The sequence below is a fragment of the Microtus pennsylvanicus genome, chromosome 3 (genome assembly GCF_037038515.1).
Source record: "Microtus pennsylvanicus isolate mMicPen1 chromosome 3, mMicPen1.hap1, whole genome shotgun sequence".
Classification (NCBI taxonomy): Eukaryota; Metazoa; Chordata; class Mammalia; order Rodentia; family Cricetidae; genus Microtus; species Microtus pennsylvanicus.
The window spans coordinates 55,243,930-55,262,404 of record NC_134581.1 but is presented as its reverse complement, the minus strand read 5'-3'; the positions used below and the strand labels follow the sequence as shown (position 1 = coordinate 55,262,404).

At 43.4% G+C, this 18,475-nt stretch overlaps 2 protein-coding genes and 1 pseudogene across 3 annotated transcripts in view; all 3 read left to right on the top strand.

The window, feature by feature from the left end:
• Positions 1-2,040, top strand: part of Clpx (caseinolytic mitochondrial matrix peptidase chaperone subunit X) — a 45,524-nt gene extending 43,484 nt beyond the window's left edge. For both annotated transcript variants that reach the window (XM_075965463.1, XM_075965462.1), the window contains 2 exons: positions 14-120; positions 1,584-2,040. In XM_075965463.1, coding sequence (XP_075821578.1) covers positions 14-120; positions 1,584-1,674 — 198 coding nt within the window. In that variant the 3' untranslated portion in view covers positions 1,675-2,040. The remainder of the gene's footprint in view (positions 1-13; positions 121-1,583) is intronic.
• A 2,396-nt stretch (positions 2,041-4,436) lies between these two features.
• Positions 4,437-4,525, top strand: LOC142847414 (U6 spliceosomal RNA; annotated as a pseudogene).
• Positions 4,526-5,131: 606 nt separating this feature from the next.
• Positions 5,132-17,103, top strand: Pdcd7 (programmed cell death 7). The gene is made up of 5 exons (XM_075965486.1): positions 5,132-6,021; positions 11,313-11,451; positions 13,607-13,843; positions 14,089-14,176; positions 16,059-17,103. Exons 1-5 carry the CDS (start codon positions 5,149-5,151, stop codon positions 16,180-16,182), a joined length of 1,461 nt encoding a protein of 486 aa, XP_075821601.1. The 5' UTR covers positions 5,132-5,148; the 3' UTR covers positions 16,183-17,103.
• The last annotated feature ends 1,372 nt before the right edge of the window (positions 17,104-18,475 follow it).

Sequence of the window (18,475 nt, the reverse complement as noted above, 5' to 3'; positions counted from 1 at the left end):
TTTCTTCCTTTAGGAAAAGCTGTTACTAGAACCAATGTTTGAAGTTCCTAATTCTGACATTGTATGTGTGGAAGTTGACAAGGAAGTAGTAGAAGGAAAAAAGGAACCAGGATACATTCGGTAAAACATACTCTCAGGCCAGTATAGAGCTAAAAGTTAAGGCCCTTACTGCTTGAGTTTATTGTTCTGTCATTGAAAACCTGAGTAACTTATTTTTTAAGGAATTAATAATCTCATGAATTTTCTATAAGAAAATCTAAAATTATATATAAAGCAATTTTGTGAGTCATTTTGAAAACTGATCTTCAAAATTAGACTCTACCTTTTTTTATATACTTTATGTACATGCGTGCTTTGTCTGATTTGTACATTTGTGCACCAGAAGAGGGCGTCTGATTCCATGGCACTACAATTATGGTTGTGAGCCACCATGTGGATGCTGCGAATTGAACCCAGACCCGTGGAAGAACAGCCAGTGCTCTTAAACACTCAGCCAATCCTCCAGCCCCACCTCTCCTTTTTCTGCAACAACAGTATACAAAAGAGATATCCATGTTTTTGTGTGTAAAAGGGAATACCTGCAATGCCAGCATTTTATCACCATCCACACCATGAATTTGAGGCTAAGCTGGATTTCATCATGAGACACTGTCTCAAAACAAAACCAAGGAGGCAGACATAGGAAGATCTCTGGGCTTGAGGTCAGCCTGGTCTACAGAACGAGTTCCAAGACAGCCAGGGTTACATAGAGAAATCTTGTCTCAAAAAACAAACAAAAACAAAACAAAACAAAAACCCAAACAAACCAAAAACCTGGCTTTGGGTATTTGATGCTAATTTTCTAATTGATGAATGACTTCTTTCATGGCTTGCCTCATGTGTTTATTGTTTGGACACAGCCTAGCCTTGAAGTCACTAAGTAGCTAGGAATAGGCTTGAACTCCTGAGTGCTGGGGTTGCTGGTATGTACCAGCACATTCAGCTCTTTCTTATGGCTTTTACACGACCAAACCTTTGTTCACAAAATTTATTTTCCCTCAGTGTCATACCTGTCAACAGATCTGACCATTATTGTTTTATGTATTCTAGGAGTCAGCAGACTTTCTCAAATTCTTCAGAGCCATACTTTCTATACTACAGCTGCTTAAAACTGCCTCCAGCACAGAAGCAGCCATACACAACACATAAATGAATTAATATGTCAGTATCCCAGTAAACCCCAGTTTATAAAGCAGACAGTGGGCTGGATTTGGCTCATAAGTTGCAGTGTATTTCCGTACTAGTTTGATTAGAGAAATCAATGAACTCTTTTATGACTTAAATCCCTTATCCACTAAACAATCCTAATATTAAAAATGCTTTTCTTAGCTGTCTTTGAGGACAGCCTGCTGTACCCAGGACAGACTCCAAAGCTACACACAGAGAAACCCTGTCTCAAAAAACAAAAACCAAACAACAAAAAAGTTCTTCTTGTTTTCTGTTTTGAGAGGTTATTTAGTTATGAAGATTAGTTTACTATTCTGAGTCTAGAAATCATATCCACCTCCAATTTGTTGGAAAACAAACATGGTTTTTCATTGCAGGGCTCCATCGAAAGAGTCCTCTGAAGAGGAGTATGACTCTGGAGTTGAGGAGGATGGATGGCCTCGCCAAGCGGATGCTGCAAACAGCTAAGCTGTCAGACTCCTGCCTGTACATACAGCTTTCCCTTGTTTTGTTTAGGGTCATAACAGTTTCTGCAGTCTTGCATTAAAGGCATTGAATCTATCTTGGATATCATACATGGTCAGAAAGCCTTTAAGATAAGAATCGGATCATGTATATTATTGTAACATCACATTGATTTATACAGAAGACAGTACATGGACTTTAATGACACAATGTTTAGAGATAAAAATGTACATTATTTTGGCTCTGTTTTTAAAAATATGCTTTAACAAAATTCTTAGGAATTCTTTTAAGTAATGCAGGTGTTGCAATAACTGTGGATTTTACAATAATGTTACTCTACAAATGAGAAAATAAATTCTTTAAAGTTGAGTATTGGCATTCCATTCTTTAGTATTACTTTTTTCTACCCACATTCCCTGGAAATATTAGAATTTTTATTTAAAAAAAAAACTGGACCAGGTAGTTTTCAGATATGGAAAAATATTTTGAAAATCCACATTTTGATGGCATGTCTATTTTCTTACTCTTTTCAGCTAGTGTATGACATTGATTTCCCAACCGATAGCATAAAAAAGATCTATTCTCTTGATAACTTGTCTGGCTTATTTGCCATCTTGAACCATTTTTAGTACCATCAGTGAGTAGATGGAATTGATAGTCTGATTTAAATATTAGAAGAAGAATATAGACAACTAATTATTTAGGTAGCATGCTGTGTCAGCCATGTACCAGACTAAATAAAATGCCTTAATAGTGTACACTTTTTCTAAAGTACTGAATTGGTCTTTTGTCTATAGGTGCTAGATGTCTGTCAGTTTTTTGACTGTACAAAAACATAAAGAAAATCTTATGTTTTATCACTAGACAGTGTCCTCACTGACATATAGATTATTACTTTGTATTATAGGGCAAAACTAAGACACAGGTATGAGATAGACTTAAATGAAAATTGCATCTAAGTCCATAATTAAGTATCCTTTATGCTTTTCTTCCAAAATGTTACAAGTTTTTATAACATTTATTCAGTTCAATCTTATTGAAGTTCTTTACATCACAGTATCTGTAAGTATTCATTTTTTTCTTTTTTGGCTTTAGAGTGTTTTCACCAGCTTTTCCCCTAGGAAACACACATTGCACTTAAAGTCTAAATCCCATGAAGACTTGGGTTTTCCATGATATAAGGGATGTGAAGTTCCTTGATATGACAGAGGTAGGATGGGGCCACACGTTGAATTTTGCAGATATTTCAGCCTGGTAGCTGCAGTAAGGAACAGATGTCCCTGCTTTCCATAGTAATGGTTCTGGGTCTCATCAAGTCTTTTGTACTATAATTTTAATATTCTTCCCTTATAAGCATCACTTCCATTTTTAAGAGTAAAAATTGGCAGTTTCTAAATATGTTAAAAAAAATCCTCCAAAAATGGACTATGAGACAAACACAGCCACATACAATTATGATTTATCCTGGAATTTAGGTTTTGGCACCTGGATAAACAGAAAGATTAATAAACGCTACTGTGATGCCGAGCAGTGAAGGCAAAGGCAGGTGAATCTCTGAGCTTCCGGCCTGGCTGGTCTACAGAGCGAGTTCCAGGACAGCTGGGCTACACAGAGAAACCCTGTCTCAATAAACCAACCCCTACTCCATCAAACAGAAGCTACAGTGGTGGTGGATAGTGGTGTGGCAAGCAGCCGGATTTGCCTTTTTGGGTTTTTTTCCTCTCTCTTTTTTTCCCCTTTGTTTTGTTTTATTTTGTTTTGAGACAGGGTTTCTCTATGTAGCCTTGGCTGTCCTGGAACTCACTCTTTAGACCAGGCTGGCCTTGATATCCGCCTGCCTCTGCTTCCCAAGTGCTGGGACTAAAGGCAGGCACCATTCCCCCCCACCCCACGCTGGTCTTTTGTTTTTGAGGCAGGGTCTTTCTCTCTCTCTCTCTCTTTTTTTTTTGGATTTTCGAGACAGGGTTTCTCAATAGCTTTTTTTGGTTCCTGTCCTGGAACTAGCTCTTGTAGACCAGGCTGGCCTCGAACTCACAGAGATCCGCCTGCCTCTGCCTCCCGAGTGCTGGGATTAAAGGCAGTGCGCCACCGCCGCCCGGCTGAGACAGGGTCTTTCTACATAGCTCTGAACTATATCAGAAGAGTAAGCTACTTCTTTGTTACTTAAAAGTTAATGGTTAACTTTTTTGGAGACTCACTGTACATAGCCACAGGCTGTCCTGGGACGGTGGTGGCGAGTTCAAAGCCAGCCTGAACTACAAAGCGAGTTCCAGGACAGCCAAGCAGTCAGGACTGTTAACAGAGAAACGGGGGAGGGGGTGGGGTTAGAGAGAGAAGGTAATGAAATCCCAAAGCATGACTGAAGGCCTTTAATATGTTTGATGACATCACAACAGAAGGCATAAAAAGTGGAATACATCAGTGTTGACTGCCTAGTTCACCAGGCAAAATGGTGCAAGAAGTCATTATATTAAAAGTGCCCTGTCCTCCCCTAAATGGCTAGAGAACAGCCCGTGATGTGTCCCCAGAGTTCCATTTGGCTTTCAAGTGTTGTTGACTGCCAGTGTCAGATAGTGGACTGTTCTCTCACACTTGGGCTCCTTCTCCCTGGGTGATGGCAGCAGTGGCAGGAGCAGGTGACTCCACTTTCAAAAAAAAAATACCTATCACTACTCTGTGTTTTGTTTTTTTTTCGAGACAGGGTTTACTCCAGCTATGGAGCCTGTTCTTGAACTCGCTCCGTAAACCAGGCTGGCCTTTAACTCACAGAGATCCACCTGTCTCTGCCTAAAATTGGAACGATACAGAGATGATTAGCATGGCCCCTTAAAAAAAAGAAAAGGTGCCCATTTAACATTCTCACACCCAGCATCTGGCTTATAACCACTGTTTTTTTTTTTTCATTGTTAAGCTTTAACAACCTGGAACCAGGCAGTGGTGGCTCACGCCTTTAATCCCAACATTAGGGAGGCAGAAGCAGATGGTTGGATGCCAGCTTGGTCTACAGAGTGAGTTCCAGATCAACCAGTATTTCACAGAGAATCCTTGTCTCAAAAAAATAAAAACCAAACAACCAAAAAACCTGATATGACACCTGTTCGGTTGGAAGCTCCGGCCCCTCTCAGAAAGCCGCGACTCCTTCCCCAAAGCAGTTCAAGACCGTGCCTACAGGGTATTTAAACTGCTTTCTCTAGAGGGCGGCCACGTGATTTCTCCCGGTCTTAGCTCTGGGGGCCGGAAAGCTCCTAGTCTTTGAGATCTTAGCAGAAGTCTCACGCTGAGTCCCTGTAGTTCCTCACCTACAACACTCTTAAAGGACAGGACGTGAGTTCAAGCGAACCAATGTTCGCAGGACGGCGTACTTCCGGGAGGCGTGTGAAGCGAGGGGTGGCGCGTTGTAAAACGTCACTTCCTCCCGGAACTCGCGTAAAGAAGTACACACATTACTGTCAGAGCTCGCACGGTTGCGCTACAGACATGGCCCTGCCACCTTTCTTCGCTCAGGGCCGTCAGGGACCGCCGCCCCCGCAGCCACCGCCTTCCGCTCCGTTCGGCTGTCCGCCCCCGCCGATGCCCTCTCCGGCTTTCCCGCCGCCTCTTCCCCAGCGGCCCGGCCCCTTCCCGGGGGCATCCGCCCCCTTCCTCCAGCCTCCGCTGGCACTGCAGCCCCGCGCCCCGGCCGAGACCTCCCGCGGCGGCGGCAGTGGCGGCAGCGGCTCCTTCTTCCCGGTACCGCCACCGCCGCTGCCGCCACCGCCGCCGCAGTGCCGGCCCTTCTCGGGACCCGACGCCGGCGAGCGTCCGCGGCCACCGCCTCCAGGCCCCGGGCCGCCCTGGAGCCCGCGCTGGGCCGAGGCGCCGCCGCCGCCCGACGTGCTCGGGGACGCGGCCCTGCAGCGCCTGCGCGACCGGCAGTGGCTGGAGGCGGTGTTCGGGAACCCTCGGCGGCCGGGCGGCCCCAGGCCACCGCGCACACCCGTCGGGCCCAGCCTGGGCGAGGTTCGCGCGCGATTGCGCGCCGCTTTTCGCCTGGTGCGGCGGCTCCGCAGCCTGGGGCAGTCCCTGCGAGAGGCCGAGGCCGACGGAGCGGCCTGGGCCTCGCTACACGCTCAGGCTGTGCCACTGCGAGCGGAGCTAGTCGAGCGGCTGCAGCCGCTGGCCCAGGCCGCCTATGTGGGCGAGGCGCAGCGCAGGCTTGAGAGGGTCCGGCGCCGCCGGTTGCGGCTTCGGGAGAGGGCCCGGGAACGCGAGGCTGAGCGGGAGGCGGAGGCCGCGCAGGCTACGGAACGGGAGCAGGAGATTGACCGCTGGAGGGTGAAGTGCGTGCAGGAAGTGGAGGAAAAGAAGCGGGTGAGAATTACTAGGCACTTGGGGCGGTGGTGACTGGAACCTGAATCTGCGTGCTGGTTAGCTTTATACTTATCCGTGAAAACTAGCCTTTCCACCTCTTTGCTCTGTTTTTCGTTAACGATGTGTGGTGCACAAAACTATAACGTACACTATGAAGTCCTGTAAACACACAAGTTCACACTGGTGCAGTTCTGGGAGGACACCCCTGTGCCCTGATTCAAAGTTGGACCCGCTTACTGATTGATGTTCAGTACTAACCGGTCTTCGTATTATGTTTTATACTGTCCTAAGCATGCAAATTTAGAGGACTCTCTTCGAACCACACCTCGAGACCTTTATGGCCTAATTAGCTGGTGTTATTAATGATAGTTTTCCCCAGGGTTCATTTGTTGATTAGTTTGAAACTATGAATTCCTGTGTATTGGATGGTATGAGTCTGTCTTGTCCAGGTGTTTCCAGGTACCTGACCTCTTATTCAAATGGTTGAAATAAGGATTCGCACAGGATTGCAAAAATAGCAAGAAAACTTTATTCAAAAAACAAAGCAAATAGTAAGTACAGTTTAGAAAGGATACACTGTCAAGATTGACAGCCCCATGGCCCACACTAGAGAAAATACTCCCACTTCCTTTTGTGGGATTAAGGAGGAGGAACTTGGTTACTAATGTGTCTAATGAAAATGGATCTCTGTTTTGATTGAGAGATTAGGCCCTGTAATCTTTTCTACTGTGTAAGTCCCTTTCTGTGATGCATTTGATCTTAATCAGAAGCACTTCCCATTGTGTATAGGCATAAGATGGTAAGTAGGTTACTCTCTTTAAAAGTTTCCATAGACAGGGGTTTACCTTTTACCTTACTGTGCATGCACCAAAAACCAGTTCAGGCTGGATGGGCCCTCCTAGTAGCATGTGTTGGGAATATGTTTGAATAGAAACTGTCCATGTTTGATGGTCACTGGGGAGAAGAACCCTATTCCATTGCTTAGTGAGGAGTAACTGTAAAGATGGAGATCTGAGGTTGCTGAAGAGGCAAAGCAGCTTGGCTGCCGAGTACATCATTGTAAGAGGAGAGTGTGTGTAACCCAAATACACTGCTGTCCCAGGTTCTACACTGTTTCTGTTTTTGTCTTCCTCACCCCAGTTCAGCACTCGCATCTAAGGTAGACACTACACTAAAGTCCTACATACGGCCCTGAGAAATTCATTACCCTAATTTTACACATTGAGACTTAAAGCAGTTAGCGTGACAACAGTTCCGTAAGTTTGTACCAATAGTTTCAGACTTAAGCCTAGATTATCTGACTTCAAAGCTTCTCTAGCTTGTCTTCTTTAGTAGAGCCAGGAAGAAAATAAATTGCCAAGTGTTGGTTGATGGCATCCTCGTTACCTTTGAATGCTGTTGTTGGCTGGAGAGATGGCTCAGAGGTTAAGAGCACTGACTGCTCTTCCCGAGGACATGAGTTCAATTCCAGCAACCACATTGTGGCTCACAGTCATCTATAATGAGATCTGGTGCCCTCTTCTGGCATATAAACACACATGGAAGGAATGTTGTATACATAATAAATAAATAAATCTTAAAAAAAGAAAGGCATGAATGCTGTTGTTGTTGTTGTTACTCTTACTATTTTAGATTTATTCATTTTGTTTTATATGAGTATTTTGTTTGCATGCTTATATGTGGCCCACATGTGTGCCTAGTGCCCATGGAAGTCCAAAGGGGACTTTGGATCCCCTGGAACTGGAGTTTATTTTTGAAATTGTAATTATATTGTTTCCCTTTTTCCATCTCTTCCCTCCAACCGTGCACCTCCCTTGTCCTCTTTCAAATTCATGGCTTCTTTTTCTTATTGTTACGTATATACATAAATACAACCTGATCCGTACATTTAATGCTACTTGTATGTGTATGATTTCAGGGATAACCACTTCATACTGGATAATGAATTGAGCTGTTTGTCCCATTTTTCCTGCTCTGAGCATTCCCCAGTTGCCCATAGTTGTTTGGGGTTAAGCATTTTGGAACTTTCCCCATTCCATGCTATTGTGTCCATTGGTGTCATTATTCAAGTCTTGTTAGGGCAGTGCTAATGGTCCTTTTGCCCTCTCTGTTCTCCACAATCAGCTAATACTTTTGTCTTAAGTTTTGTCTTGGTTAGGGTTTATTATTTTATTTTATTTTTGAGATGGGGTTTTTCTGTGTAATAATAATCCTAGCTGACCTAGAACTCACTTTGTAGACCAGGCTGGCCTCAAACTCCCTGAGATCCACCTGCCTTGCCTCCCAAATACTGGGATTAAAGGTGTGTGTCACCACCGCCTGGCTTAGGGTTTCTATTGTGATGAAATGCATCACTAAAAGTTAAAGGCAGTCAGGACAGGAACCTGGAGGCAGGAGCCGACGTAACTGCCGTAGAGAAGTGTCACTTCCTGGCTTACTCTCCAGGGCTTGATCAGCCTGCTGAAGGGTAGTACCACTCGCATTGGACACTCAATTGTGTGTCCCTCTTCCCAGAGGACTCTAGCTAGCTCGTGTTCAGTTCACATAAAATTAACCAGGACAATCTCCCTTTTCCCTGTGTCTGCTACTATCCTAGAGACCAGTATAGCATTGCTGGGAAGTATATTGATAGCAAGTTTCAGCATTGTACCTGCAGGAACGTTAGCACTAGGGAAACAACACTTTAATCTGATGAAGTGAGTCACTTCAGCAAACATTTAGTAAGGTCCATTAGGTGTCGGGCCTAGTGTCTAATCGCAGGGACTGAGAGGAATAAAATTTTCTTTGATTGCTTAGAGTCTTGGAGGGGATCATGTCAGTACAGCATGGTGTAAGTTTTTCAACTGAAGGTATAAGGAGCCCATGGAAAGCTACCTAGTTCATTGGAGGAAGGCTCCTGAGATAATTTAATAACATCTGAGCTCTGAGCTGAGTCTCAAAAGCAGTGCCAAAGCCAAGTGAAACAACAGGTAAAGATAGTTGTCGTTTTCCAGGCAGAAGAGTGAAGTGCATGGTTTTTTACTGTAATGGTGGAATTGCAGACACTTGTTTGACAGATGGGAGAGACAACTAGGCAGGCAGCTGAGGATATGGAAGACAAAAAAAATCCCTGGAAGATTTGCCTCCAATGTGTGAAAAATGACTGTAGAAGTGATCTTTGGGAGCAGAGAAGGACAAACAGTGTTACTCTGAGACGTTGTACAGTCCCAGGCTTTTCCAGTTCCATTTCTTGTCCTCCTTGGGAGCCTGATTATTCAGGTCTGTTAGTTTGCATTTTGGGGGCGGGGGGTAAAGTAATTTTTTTATTGGTATTCATTGAGTTCTACATTTTTCTCTGCTCCCCTCAATGCCTCTCCCCTCCTTCCTTCAGCCCTCCCCCAAGGTCCCCATGCTCCCAATCTTGTCTTTTTCTACTTTCTACTTTACATCTATGTAAGTCTCTCTTAGTGTCCTCATTGTTGTCTAAGTTCTCTAGGATTGTGATTTGTAGGCTGGTTTTCTTTTCTTTATGTTTAAAAACCACCTATGAGTGAGTACATGTGATAATTTTCTTTCTGGGTCTGGGTTACCTCACTCAATATGTTTTCTAGCTCCATCCATTTTCCTCCAAAATTCAAGCTGTCGTTACTTTTTTCTGCTGAGTAGTACTGCATTGTGTAAATGTACCACATTTTTCTTATCCATTCTTCGAGGGGCATTTAGGTTGTTTCCAGGTTCTGGCTATGACAAACAAAGCTGTTCTGAACATAGTTGAGCACAGATCCTTGTGGCACAATTGAGCATCCTTTGGATATAGACCCAAAAGTGGTATTACTGGATCTTGAGGAAGATGGTTTCCTAATTTTCTGAGAAATCACCACACTGACCTCCAAAGGGGTTGTACCAGCTTGCATTCCCACCAGCAATGCTGAAGTGTTCCCTTTTCTCCACAACCTCTCTAGCATAAGTTGTCATCAGTGTTTTTGATCTTGGCCATTGTTACAGGTGTAAGATGGAATCTCATAGTTGTTTTGATTTGCATTTCTCTGATGACTAAAGATATTTATTGAGCATTTCCTTAAGAGTCTTTCAACCATTTTAGATTCCTCTGTTGAGAGTTCTCTGTTTAGGTCTATACTCCATTTTTTTTTCTCTTAAGTTCTTTGTATATTTTGGAGATCAGACCTCTGTCTAATGTGGGGTTAATGTTTTCCCATTCTGTAGGCTGTCGTTTTGTCTTGTTGACTGTGTCCTTTGCTTTGCAGAAGCTTTTCAGTTTTAGGAGGTCCCATTTATTGTTTCTCTCAGTGTCTGTGATGCTGGGGTTATATTTAGGAAGTGGTTCTCTGTGCCAATGCGTTCAAGTGCACTTCCCACTTTCTCTTCTATAAGGTTCAGTGTGGCTGGCTTTATGTTGAGGTCTTGATCCATTTGGACTTGAGTTTTGTGCATGGTGATAGATATGGGTCTATTTTCATTCTTCTACATGTTGATATCCAGTTATTTCAGCACCACTTGTTAAATATGCTTTCTTTTTTCCATTTGATATTTTTTGCTTCTTTATCAAAAATCAGGTGTTGGAAGATGTGTGGATTGATATCCAGGTCTTCTATTGGGTTCCATTGGTCCTCCTGTCTGTTCTTATGCCAATACCAGGCTGTTTTCAGTACTGTAGCTCTGTAGTAGAGTTTGAAGTCAGGGATTGTGGTGCCTACAGATAGTCTTCATTTTTAATAGAACTAAGGCTTGACAAGGTAAAATAGAAGCAGGCACTCCTGGATCACACCTGGGAACACTGAGAAGAACTCAGTACAGGTATTGAAGCTGCTGAGGGAAGAGGTTCCCCTCAAAGAAGGTTATATGGAGTTGGGTGACTCACATCTATGATCTCAGCCCTTGGGAGGCTGAGGCAGGTGGAATGCTGCAGTTTGAAGCCAGTCTGGGCTGCAGAGTAAGACCATCTCTTAGAAATAAAACAAAATCCAAAAAACGGGAGAGGGCTGTATGATGGGCTGGGAGAAGTGGATCACATCAATGGGAGACTGAGGTAAGAAGACAGGGAGTTCAGTCAGGACCTGCCTGGGTTCCACAGGGTCAGTCTCAGAGCAAACAAAGCAGCCATGGTTGTATCATTAACCAGGCAACGAAGTCCTTGACTGAATAGTGTAGCGTGCCAGGCCTGGGAAACAGAAATATAGACTCAATGGTCTGTTGTGGATGGCCTGACCTTCTGAAAGTTTGCCTCCAGGAAGGTGTAGTGGATTGTGAGGAGGTTCCTAATGCAGGTTCTTTTGGACTTTTTTCCCCTTCAGGAACAGGAACTCAAAGCGGCTGCTGATGGTGTCTTATCTGAAGTAAGGAAAAAACAATCAGACACTAAAAGAATGGTGGACATTCTGCGTGCTTTAGAGAAATTGAGGAAACTGAGGAAAGAAGCTGCAGCGAGGAAAGGTAAGTACAGCTTTGCATTTTTACTTCCTTTTTCTCCCTCTTCCTCCTCCTTTATCCTAGTACCTCTCTATCCTAAATATTGTACACATAATATCGTGTGAATGTGTTTTCCTTTTCTTACCTTTTCCTCATCTTTTGTTTCTTCTTTGTAGCTAGAATCTCAGCTCAGAAGCTCATGCTGGCTTTGAACTTGTGACAGTTGTCCTGCCTCAGCTTCTCTATTGTAGAGATCACAGGCCTGGGCCACCATGCTTGGCTTGCAAATATTTTTGGAGTAAGAACATTTGGTACTTAATTATTTTTACTCTCTAGAGTAAGTAGACTTGACAACAGTAGCTCAGAAATTTGGGATTGACTTTTTTCTTTAAACCTAATTTTAATGTGTATGTGTGGCTATCTGTTTGTATGGTGTGTGTGTAAATACCTGTGGATGAAAGAAGAGGGTGTTGATACCTTGGAGTTGGAGTTACAGATGGTTTTAAGCCATCATGTGTGTGCTGGGAACCAAATGGGTCTTCTGCAAGAGCAACAAGTGTTCTTAACTACTGAGCCATCTCTGTAACCCCGAACAAGGATGATGTTTTTAAAAAGGTTTATTATGTATTGTGTTCTGTCTGCATGTATGCCTGCAGGCCAGAAGAGGGCACCAGATCTCATTACAGATGATTGTGAGCCACCAACCATGTGGTTGTTGGGAATTGAACTCAGGACCTCTGGAAGAGCAGGCAGTGCTCTTAACCTCTGAGCCATCTCTCCATCCCCCCAAAGATGATGTTAATGATTTTTATGCTGTAATTTCTCAGGCTGTAAATATCAAATTTCTATATTTTAGTATTATGTTGTATAAGTATAATTATTTAATTTGGTTGGGTGGTTGGCCATCCTGGAACTTACTTTGTACACCAGGCTGGGTTAACAGTCAAAGAGATCCTCCTACCTCTGCCTCATGAATGCAGGGATTAAAGGCGTCTACCACCATGCCCAGTTTTATTTTGGATTTTTATATAATATCTCACTATGTAAGCCTTGACTGGCCTGGAGTTCATTATAGGTATAGGCTAGGCTGACCTCATATTTACAGGAATCCACCTAACTCTATCTTCCAAGTGTGGGATTAAAGTTATGTGCTATCACGCCTAGCTGTTTTGTATTTTTGAGGCCCAGTTTGGCCTCACACTTCCTATGTAGTAACCAAGGCAAGCCTTGAACTGCTGATACTTCTGTTTCTACCACATGAGTTCTGGAATTGTATGGGCCACCTACTGTGTCTGACTCTGAAATTTTGAAGCAGAAAGCTTCAGAAAATGTGATTTAAGAATGACCTCCACCAGCCTGGTCTACAAGAGCTAGCTCCAGGACAGGCTCCAAAGCTACAGAGACCAGAGATACCCTATCTCGAAAAATCAAAAAAAAAAAAAAGAATGGTCCCTGGTTAGTGGCACTGTTTAGGAAGGATTGGGAGGTGTGTCTTTCTAGAAAGAGGTGTATCTATTCTGGATGAGAGTTTATCAGCAAAGGGTTGGGGAGGTGACACAGGGTTTATGCACCTGCATTTGTATCCCCAGGACCCATGTAAAAGGCCAGATGTCACCATATGCCTGTAATCCCAGTGTGAGGCTGGGGGGTATACTCAGGAGAATAGCTAGGATTGCTAGGTGCCAACCTAGCTCCAGGTTCAGTGAGAGACCCTGCTTCACGGGAACAAGACAAAGAATGATAGAACAGGATGCTGTTCTGGTGCATGGGGATGCATGCGCACACACATGTGCACACACATGTGCACTTGCGCAAGTATGTATATGTACATACCACTCCCCCCACAGAAACACAGATGAGTTAGTTCAGCAGCATGTAGCATGAGTTGGAACGACCTTGAGATTATAATATGAGATGAAGGCCAAAAAGACAAACTTCTAGAGGATGTCAAAGTAGAGAATTCAATAAAGAAATCAAAATAGGTCAGAGAGATAGAAGGAAAAGGTGCCTCCACCTGACAGTGGCAGATGGTGCATCAGTTTCTCAGCTGGTGCCCTGCTGTATTAGGAAGCGTGTGTAAAGCCCATGGCAAGTGCTGCAGAGGTGTTCCTCTTACCTGTCTTTTTACTGCCTAGCAATGTAGAGACGAAGGAACTTCCATTTGCTTCTCTTTGTACAGGGGTCTGTCCTCCTGCCTCAGCAGATGAGACTTTTGAGCATCATCTTCAGCGACTGAGAAAACTCATTAAAAAGCGCTCTGAACTGTATGAAGCTGAAGAGAGAGCCCTCCGAGTTATGCTAGAAGGAGAACAGGAGGAAGAGAGGAAAAGAGAATTAGAAAAGAAACAGAGAAAAGAGAAAGAGAAACTTTTACTTCAGAAACGAGAAATTGAGTCCAAGTTATTTGGAGATCCGGGTAAGTTTATCCTTACCAGTGGAGAGGGAGGAAAGATCTAAGTTGACAGTTCTTTTTATCATGAGAAACCTAATTTACTCCGAAAGGAAGTCCTGACTACAAGTTGAGATTCTCAGCTCTATGGTGAAAGTCAGGGTTACAGAGAAGATGAAGTTACCCTGTTGTCATAATCAGAGGGCTCAGTCACCTGCCTTGAGAGTGCACTGTTAATAGCAAGCAAGGTGACTTGTACCTTTCTCTTTCAGACGAGTTCCCACTTGCCCACCTATTGCAGCCATTCCGCCAGTATTACCTCCAGGCTGAGCACTCCTTGCCTGCGCTCCTTCAGATAAGGTCAGAAGGGCAGCCTTGGGTAGCATGAAATGCATTTACTGTTGAAGTCTGTTGCCGTGTCTTTTTTAAAAGTTTCTTTTGGGTGTGCAGTGTTGCCAGATTTCAAGGGTACCACTTGTATCTTAAAAGTCTTCATTAATTCTTGGAAGTCAGTGTCTCCATTTGAACAGGTAAAGAAACTCGGCTGTGACTGCTCTGTCAAACAGGCTGTTCTTGAACTCAAAGATCTACTTGCCACCACCTCCTCAGTGTTGAGATTAAAGGCCTGCATTATTATAGCTGGCCTTGTTTTTTTTTTTCTCTCTCTTACTGCTAAATCAACCCAGCAAGAGAAACCTTTATTCCTGAATAGTTACCCATGAAGGCTAAGGCCCATGCTGACCCTGAGTTGCCTGCAGGGTAAAGCTCGGTGCTGTCAACAGAACCAGCTACTCAGAAGCTGGGTAATTCTCAGCTGTCTAATTGTGATGCCCTCACCTATAAAATAGAAATAGTAGACTAGAGTGTGGCCTTTGAGCTTTAGCAAAGCCTCTTGCCCTCACGCAATCTTTTGAGAACTCAATAGATAAAACAGAGTAAATGATTAGATGTCCCAGGTAGTATAAACTTGTTGTTTTCTAGGCTAAAACATCTTAGGACCTAGGGGTCTCAGAGAATGCCTTGAAAATAACTGAAGCTCCTTCCAACACTACAGTAATTTCTGAATCGTGGGAAGGAATTTTCTGGCATATCAAGTTTATTTTTCAGGAAGAGTTCCAGCTTTGTCTGATGCACAAGTTTTAGCCTTTAAACATATTATTGATAATGGGGTGTTCACTTAAGTTACTTTGAATATTGAGTCACAGAATACCAGACCTTGCTCCTGAAGGAGACAGCTGAGCCTCTTGTCTTGATTTTGGTTTTTTTTTTTTTTTGGTTTTGGTTTTTTTTTTTTAATCTTATGTGGTTTGATATTTTGCCTGATTGTATATCTGTGTGTCATATTTGCACCTGCTGCCCATGGAGGCCAAGAGAAGGCATCAGAGTCTATGGAACTGGACAGCTACAGACAGTTGTGAGGCACTATGTGATGCTGGAAGTCAAACCTGGATCCTCTCTAAGAGCAGCCAGTGTTCTTAACTGCTGGACCATCTCTCCAGCCTCTGCCTTACTTTTTAATTAGCTGATCACCATCAGTTTTGTGGTTCTGTTTGAAGACACCTGATTTAATGTATGCTGTTGACTACAAGCATTGCATCAGGGCTAACTATGCTGTAATCTGAGTCCAATAAAGCTTGTCTAGAGCGCACTATCTTCTCCAAGGTGATTCACAACTCTTAGACTAAGCCACAGCAGCACTTCACCAGGACGCTTGGGTGCCATTTTAAACAATAAGGTCACCAGTAAGAAGCAAGAACATCATGGCACAGAGCAGACCACAGCAGGGATGCTGATTTACTATAAGAGCTGGAAAGAAGAGAGATGACAGATTTTTTTTCCTCTCTCTACATTTGTGGTTCATAAAAATGCCATATGGGATGATTTAAATTTGCTAATATAGCTAAGGGTGGTAGCTCATGCCTGTAGCCCTAACACTTGGGAGGTGGAGACAGGAGGATTAGGACTTCAAGGTCAGCCTCAACCCTGTCTCGGAGAGAGTATGCAAATAATGAGTTAACTGTACATTTGTTGTTTGGCTGTCTACATAGTTAAAGCTTAAGGTTTTCCTTAAATGTGTACATTAGTGTGACCCTTGCCATACTTCCTGGAAACCAAGTTCTGTAGCAGGTTAGTTAGTGTATCTGCCATTTGAAAATAGTATCCTAGATATAAAATATAGTTTCTGAATATCTTGCTTGGGGAAAACCAGAAATAAACAGTGTTTTGTAATGTTCTCATTAAGGCATGATTGGGATCAGTACCTGGTGCCGTCTGATCATCCCAAAGGCAACTCCATTCCCCAAGGATGGGTCCTTCCCCCGGTCCCCAGCAACGACATCTGGGCAACGGCCGTTAAGCTGCATTAAGACGCTCCAGGAGTGTGATCCAGCAGGCGAGCACTGCAGCTCTAGATGTTAGTGATGCTGTCATCTCACGCTGTAGTCTTCTGCACGACTTAAACTCCATGCGCCATTGTCTTAGCTGGAAGTCCTGCTTCTTTCTGGTCTCTGCCCTGGCCAGAGGTGCCTTTTGAAACAGATTAATAGGGTTCTTCGGGAAAGGGCCTAGATGAACTGAGGTTGTTAGCACCGACAGGGGCCTTGGCTCACTCAGTGTGCCTCTGTTTTGAGGGGCTTAGTGAAATGTGGCCTGCTCATTTTCTCTAGATTTGTTGGATATTGGTGGGTAAGTGCAGTCATCACACTTGGTTACTCCTTATCTTCCTGTACCCATTGTCCTCCAGCTCCCAGGAGTACAGGTCAAAGTTTGACCTAAATTCTGTTAATCCCAGTTTTGGTGCAGTTGGGAGGCTGCCACTGAAGATAACAATGGCTTTAGACTGGGCTGCCAGACAGAACTGTTGTCCTGTGGAGAGCTTAGAAAGCCAGACCAGACCAGTGCCAGACAAGGTTGGCTCCTGCTCTGACAGACATTGCCTGCGTCCTCATGAAAGCATCAGTCTGGAGTTCCAAGAGATCCAGCTATGTGGGGTCTTCAGGAATAGAAACGCGTGTCCCTATGGGACTGTAAATCTCAATCACATGGTAGGGGCTTGGGTAGCTCTGGGATTCCCCCCACCCCCCTTAGCTCAAGCTTCTAAAAATATCCATGTAGTAAAAGTTTGGAAAAGAGCAAGTACGAATGGTAAATTTTATTTTTTATATTTAATAAGGGCTATTGTTATTGGACATGATCACTCATGACATGTTACAGTTTTTGTTTTGCTTTGTTCTGGGTTTTGTTATTTAATTTCCTAAAAGCTAAATAAATACCATTTTCACTTTTTCGTTTGAGCCTTTGCCCCTGACTGATTTATTATCTCAAATCATTTAACACATTTCATCTTCACATTGCTAAGGCATTTCACTCCAGAATTCAAATTTAATAAACAGATGTGTGCTCCAGAAAAATTATTTTAAACACAAAACTTTGTCTGCAAAATATGACTGGATAGCAAGAAAGATCACCATCAATTTTGGAATGATGTGGGATTGGGAGCCCTTTGTCCCTTTTGTAGTTTAATACACATTGCTCAGTTGTGCATTCTCCTGTACACCTAGAGAACAGAGCTGTTGGGGCTGGAGAGATGGCTCAGTGATTAAGAGCACTGACTGCTCTTTAGAAGACCCAGGTTCAATTCCCAGCACCCATATGACAGCTTACAACTGTGTATAACTCCAGGATCCAGCACCCTCACACAGATATACATACAGGCTAAAAAACGAATAAAATAATAAAAAGAGAACAGAGCTGTTTTAGACTGGACAGGGGCTATTTTTCCCAGCGAGTGTGAGCTCATGCATTCAAAGGTCTGCACAATTAGCCTCTCTGGACTGCATGGGCCTGCACACCTCTTCATTCGAACTCTTCACTTCCTGCTTTGAGATGAGCTGCAGGAAGAGCAGCAATGAAAGATGGATTGTATGAGTTGTGACAGGACATCCTTATCACCATGGATACCAGCATTGATGGGCAGGGACTAGAGAGATTCAGCAACTGAACCAGAAAAGGAGGCGTTGAACTCTGGGTGGAGAAAAGCTACTCCTGATCTATATTCAGTGCCAGCAAGGCTCTTATAAAAAGCATTTTTGTTCAGTTTTTGTTTGCTAAGTTTTCTGGTACATTGCCTGCCTATGAGTTGTAGCAGCAGCAGCCACTGTTTCTGTCCAGGCTTAGGTGCAGGTGAGTACTGTACCCGTGACTACACCCCCAACCCTTGGTCATCCCTTAGTTTTTTCAATCAACAATATTGGATCTATAGTTCTGTCAAGCCTCCAGCCCTTGACGAATTAATAAAGGATTTTTCACTTTTACCTAAATTTTACCTCACTTCTCCATATATTAAGAATCAATGTTTAGGGGGCTGGAGAGATGGCTCGGTTAAGAGCATTGCCTGCTCTTCCAAAGTTCCTGAGTTCTGTAATGAGGTCTGGTGCCCTCTTCTGGCCTGCAGACATACACACAGGCAGAATATTGTATACATAATAAATAAATAAATAAATAAATAAATTTTTTAAAAAAAGAATGTTTAATAAAAAGAAAAATTTATAATAATAATTTTTAAAAGTTAATTAATGGTTGATTTATAAGCAGAGTTTTCCTGTGCCAGCAGCTGCTCCCAAAGAATCACTTAGAATCTTAATATTAATTGCAAATGCT

Bases quoted from the DNA above. Each gene is read 5' to 3' on its own strand.
- Pdcd7 (XM_075965486.1), top strand. From the start codon at position 5,149: ATGGCCCTGCCACCTTTCTTCGCTCAGGGCCGTCAGGGACCGCCGCCC. The intron at 6,022-11,312 runs GTGAGAATTACT...TTTCCCCTTCAG, and splicing joins AAGTGGAGGAAAAGAAGCGG to GAACAGGAACTCAAAGCGGC. The intron at 13,844-14,088 runs GTAAGTTTATCC...TTTCTCTTTCAG, and splicing joins CAAGTTATTTGGAGATCCGG to ACGAGTTCCCACTTGCCCAC.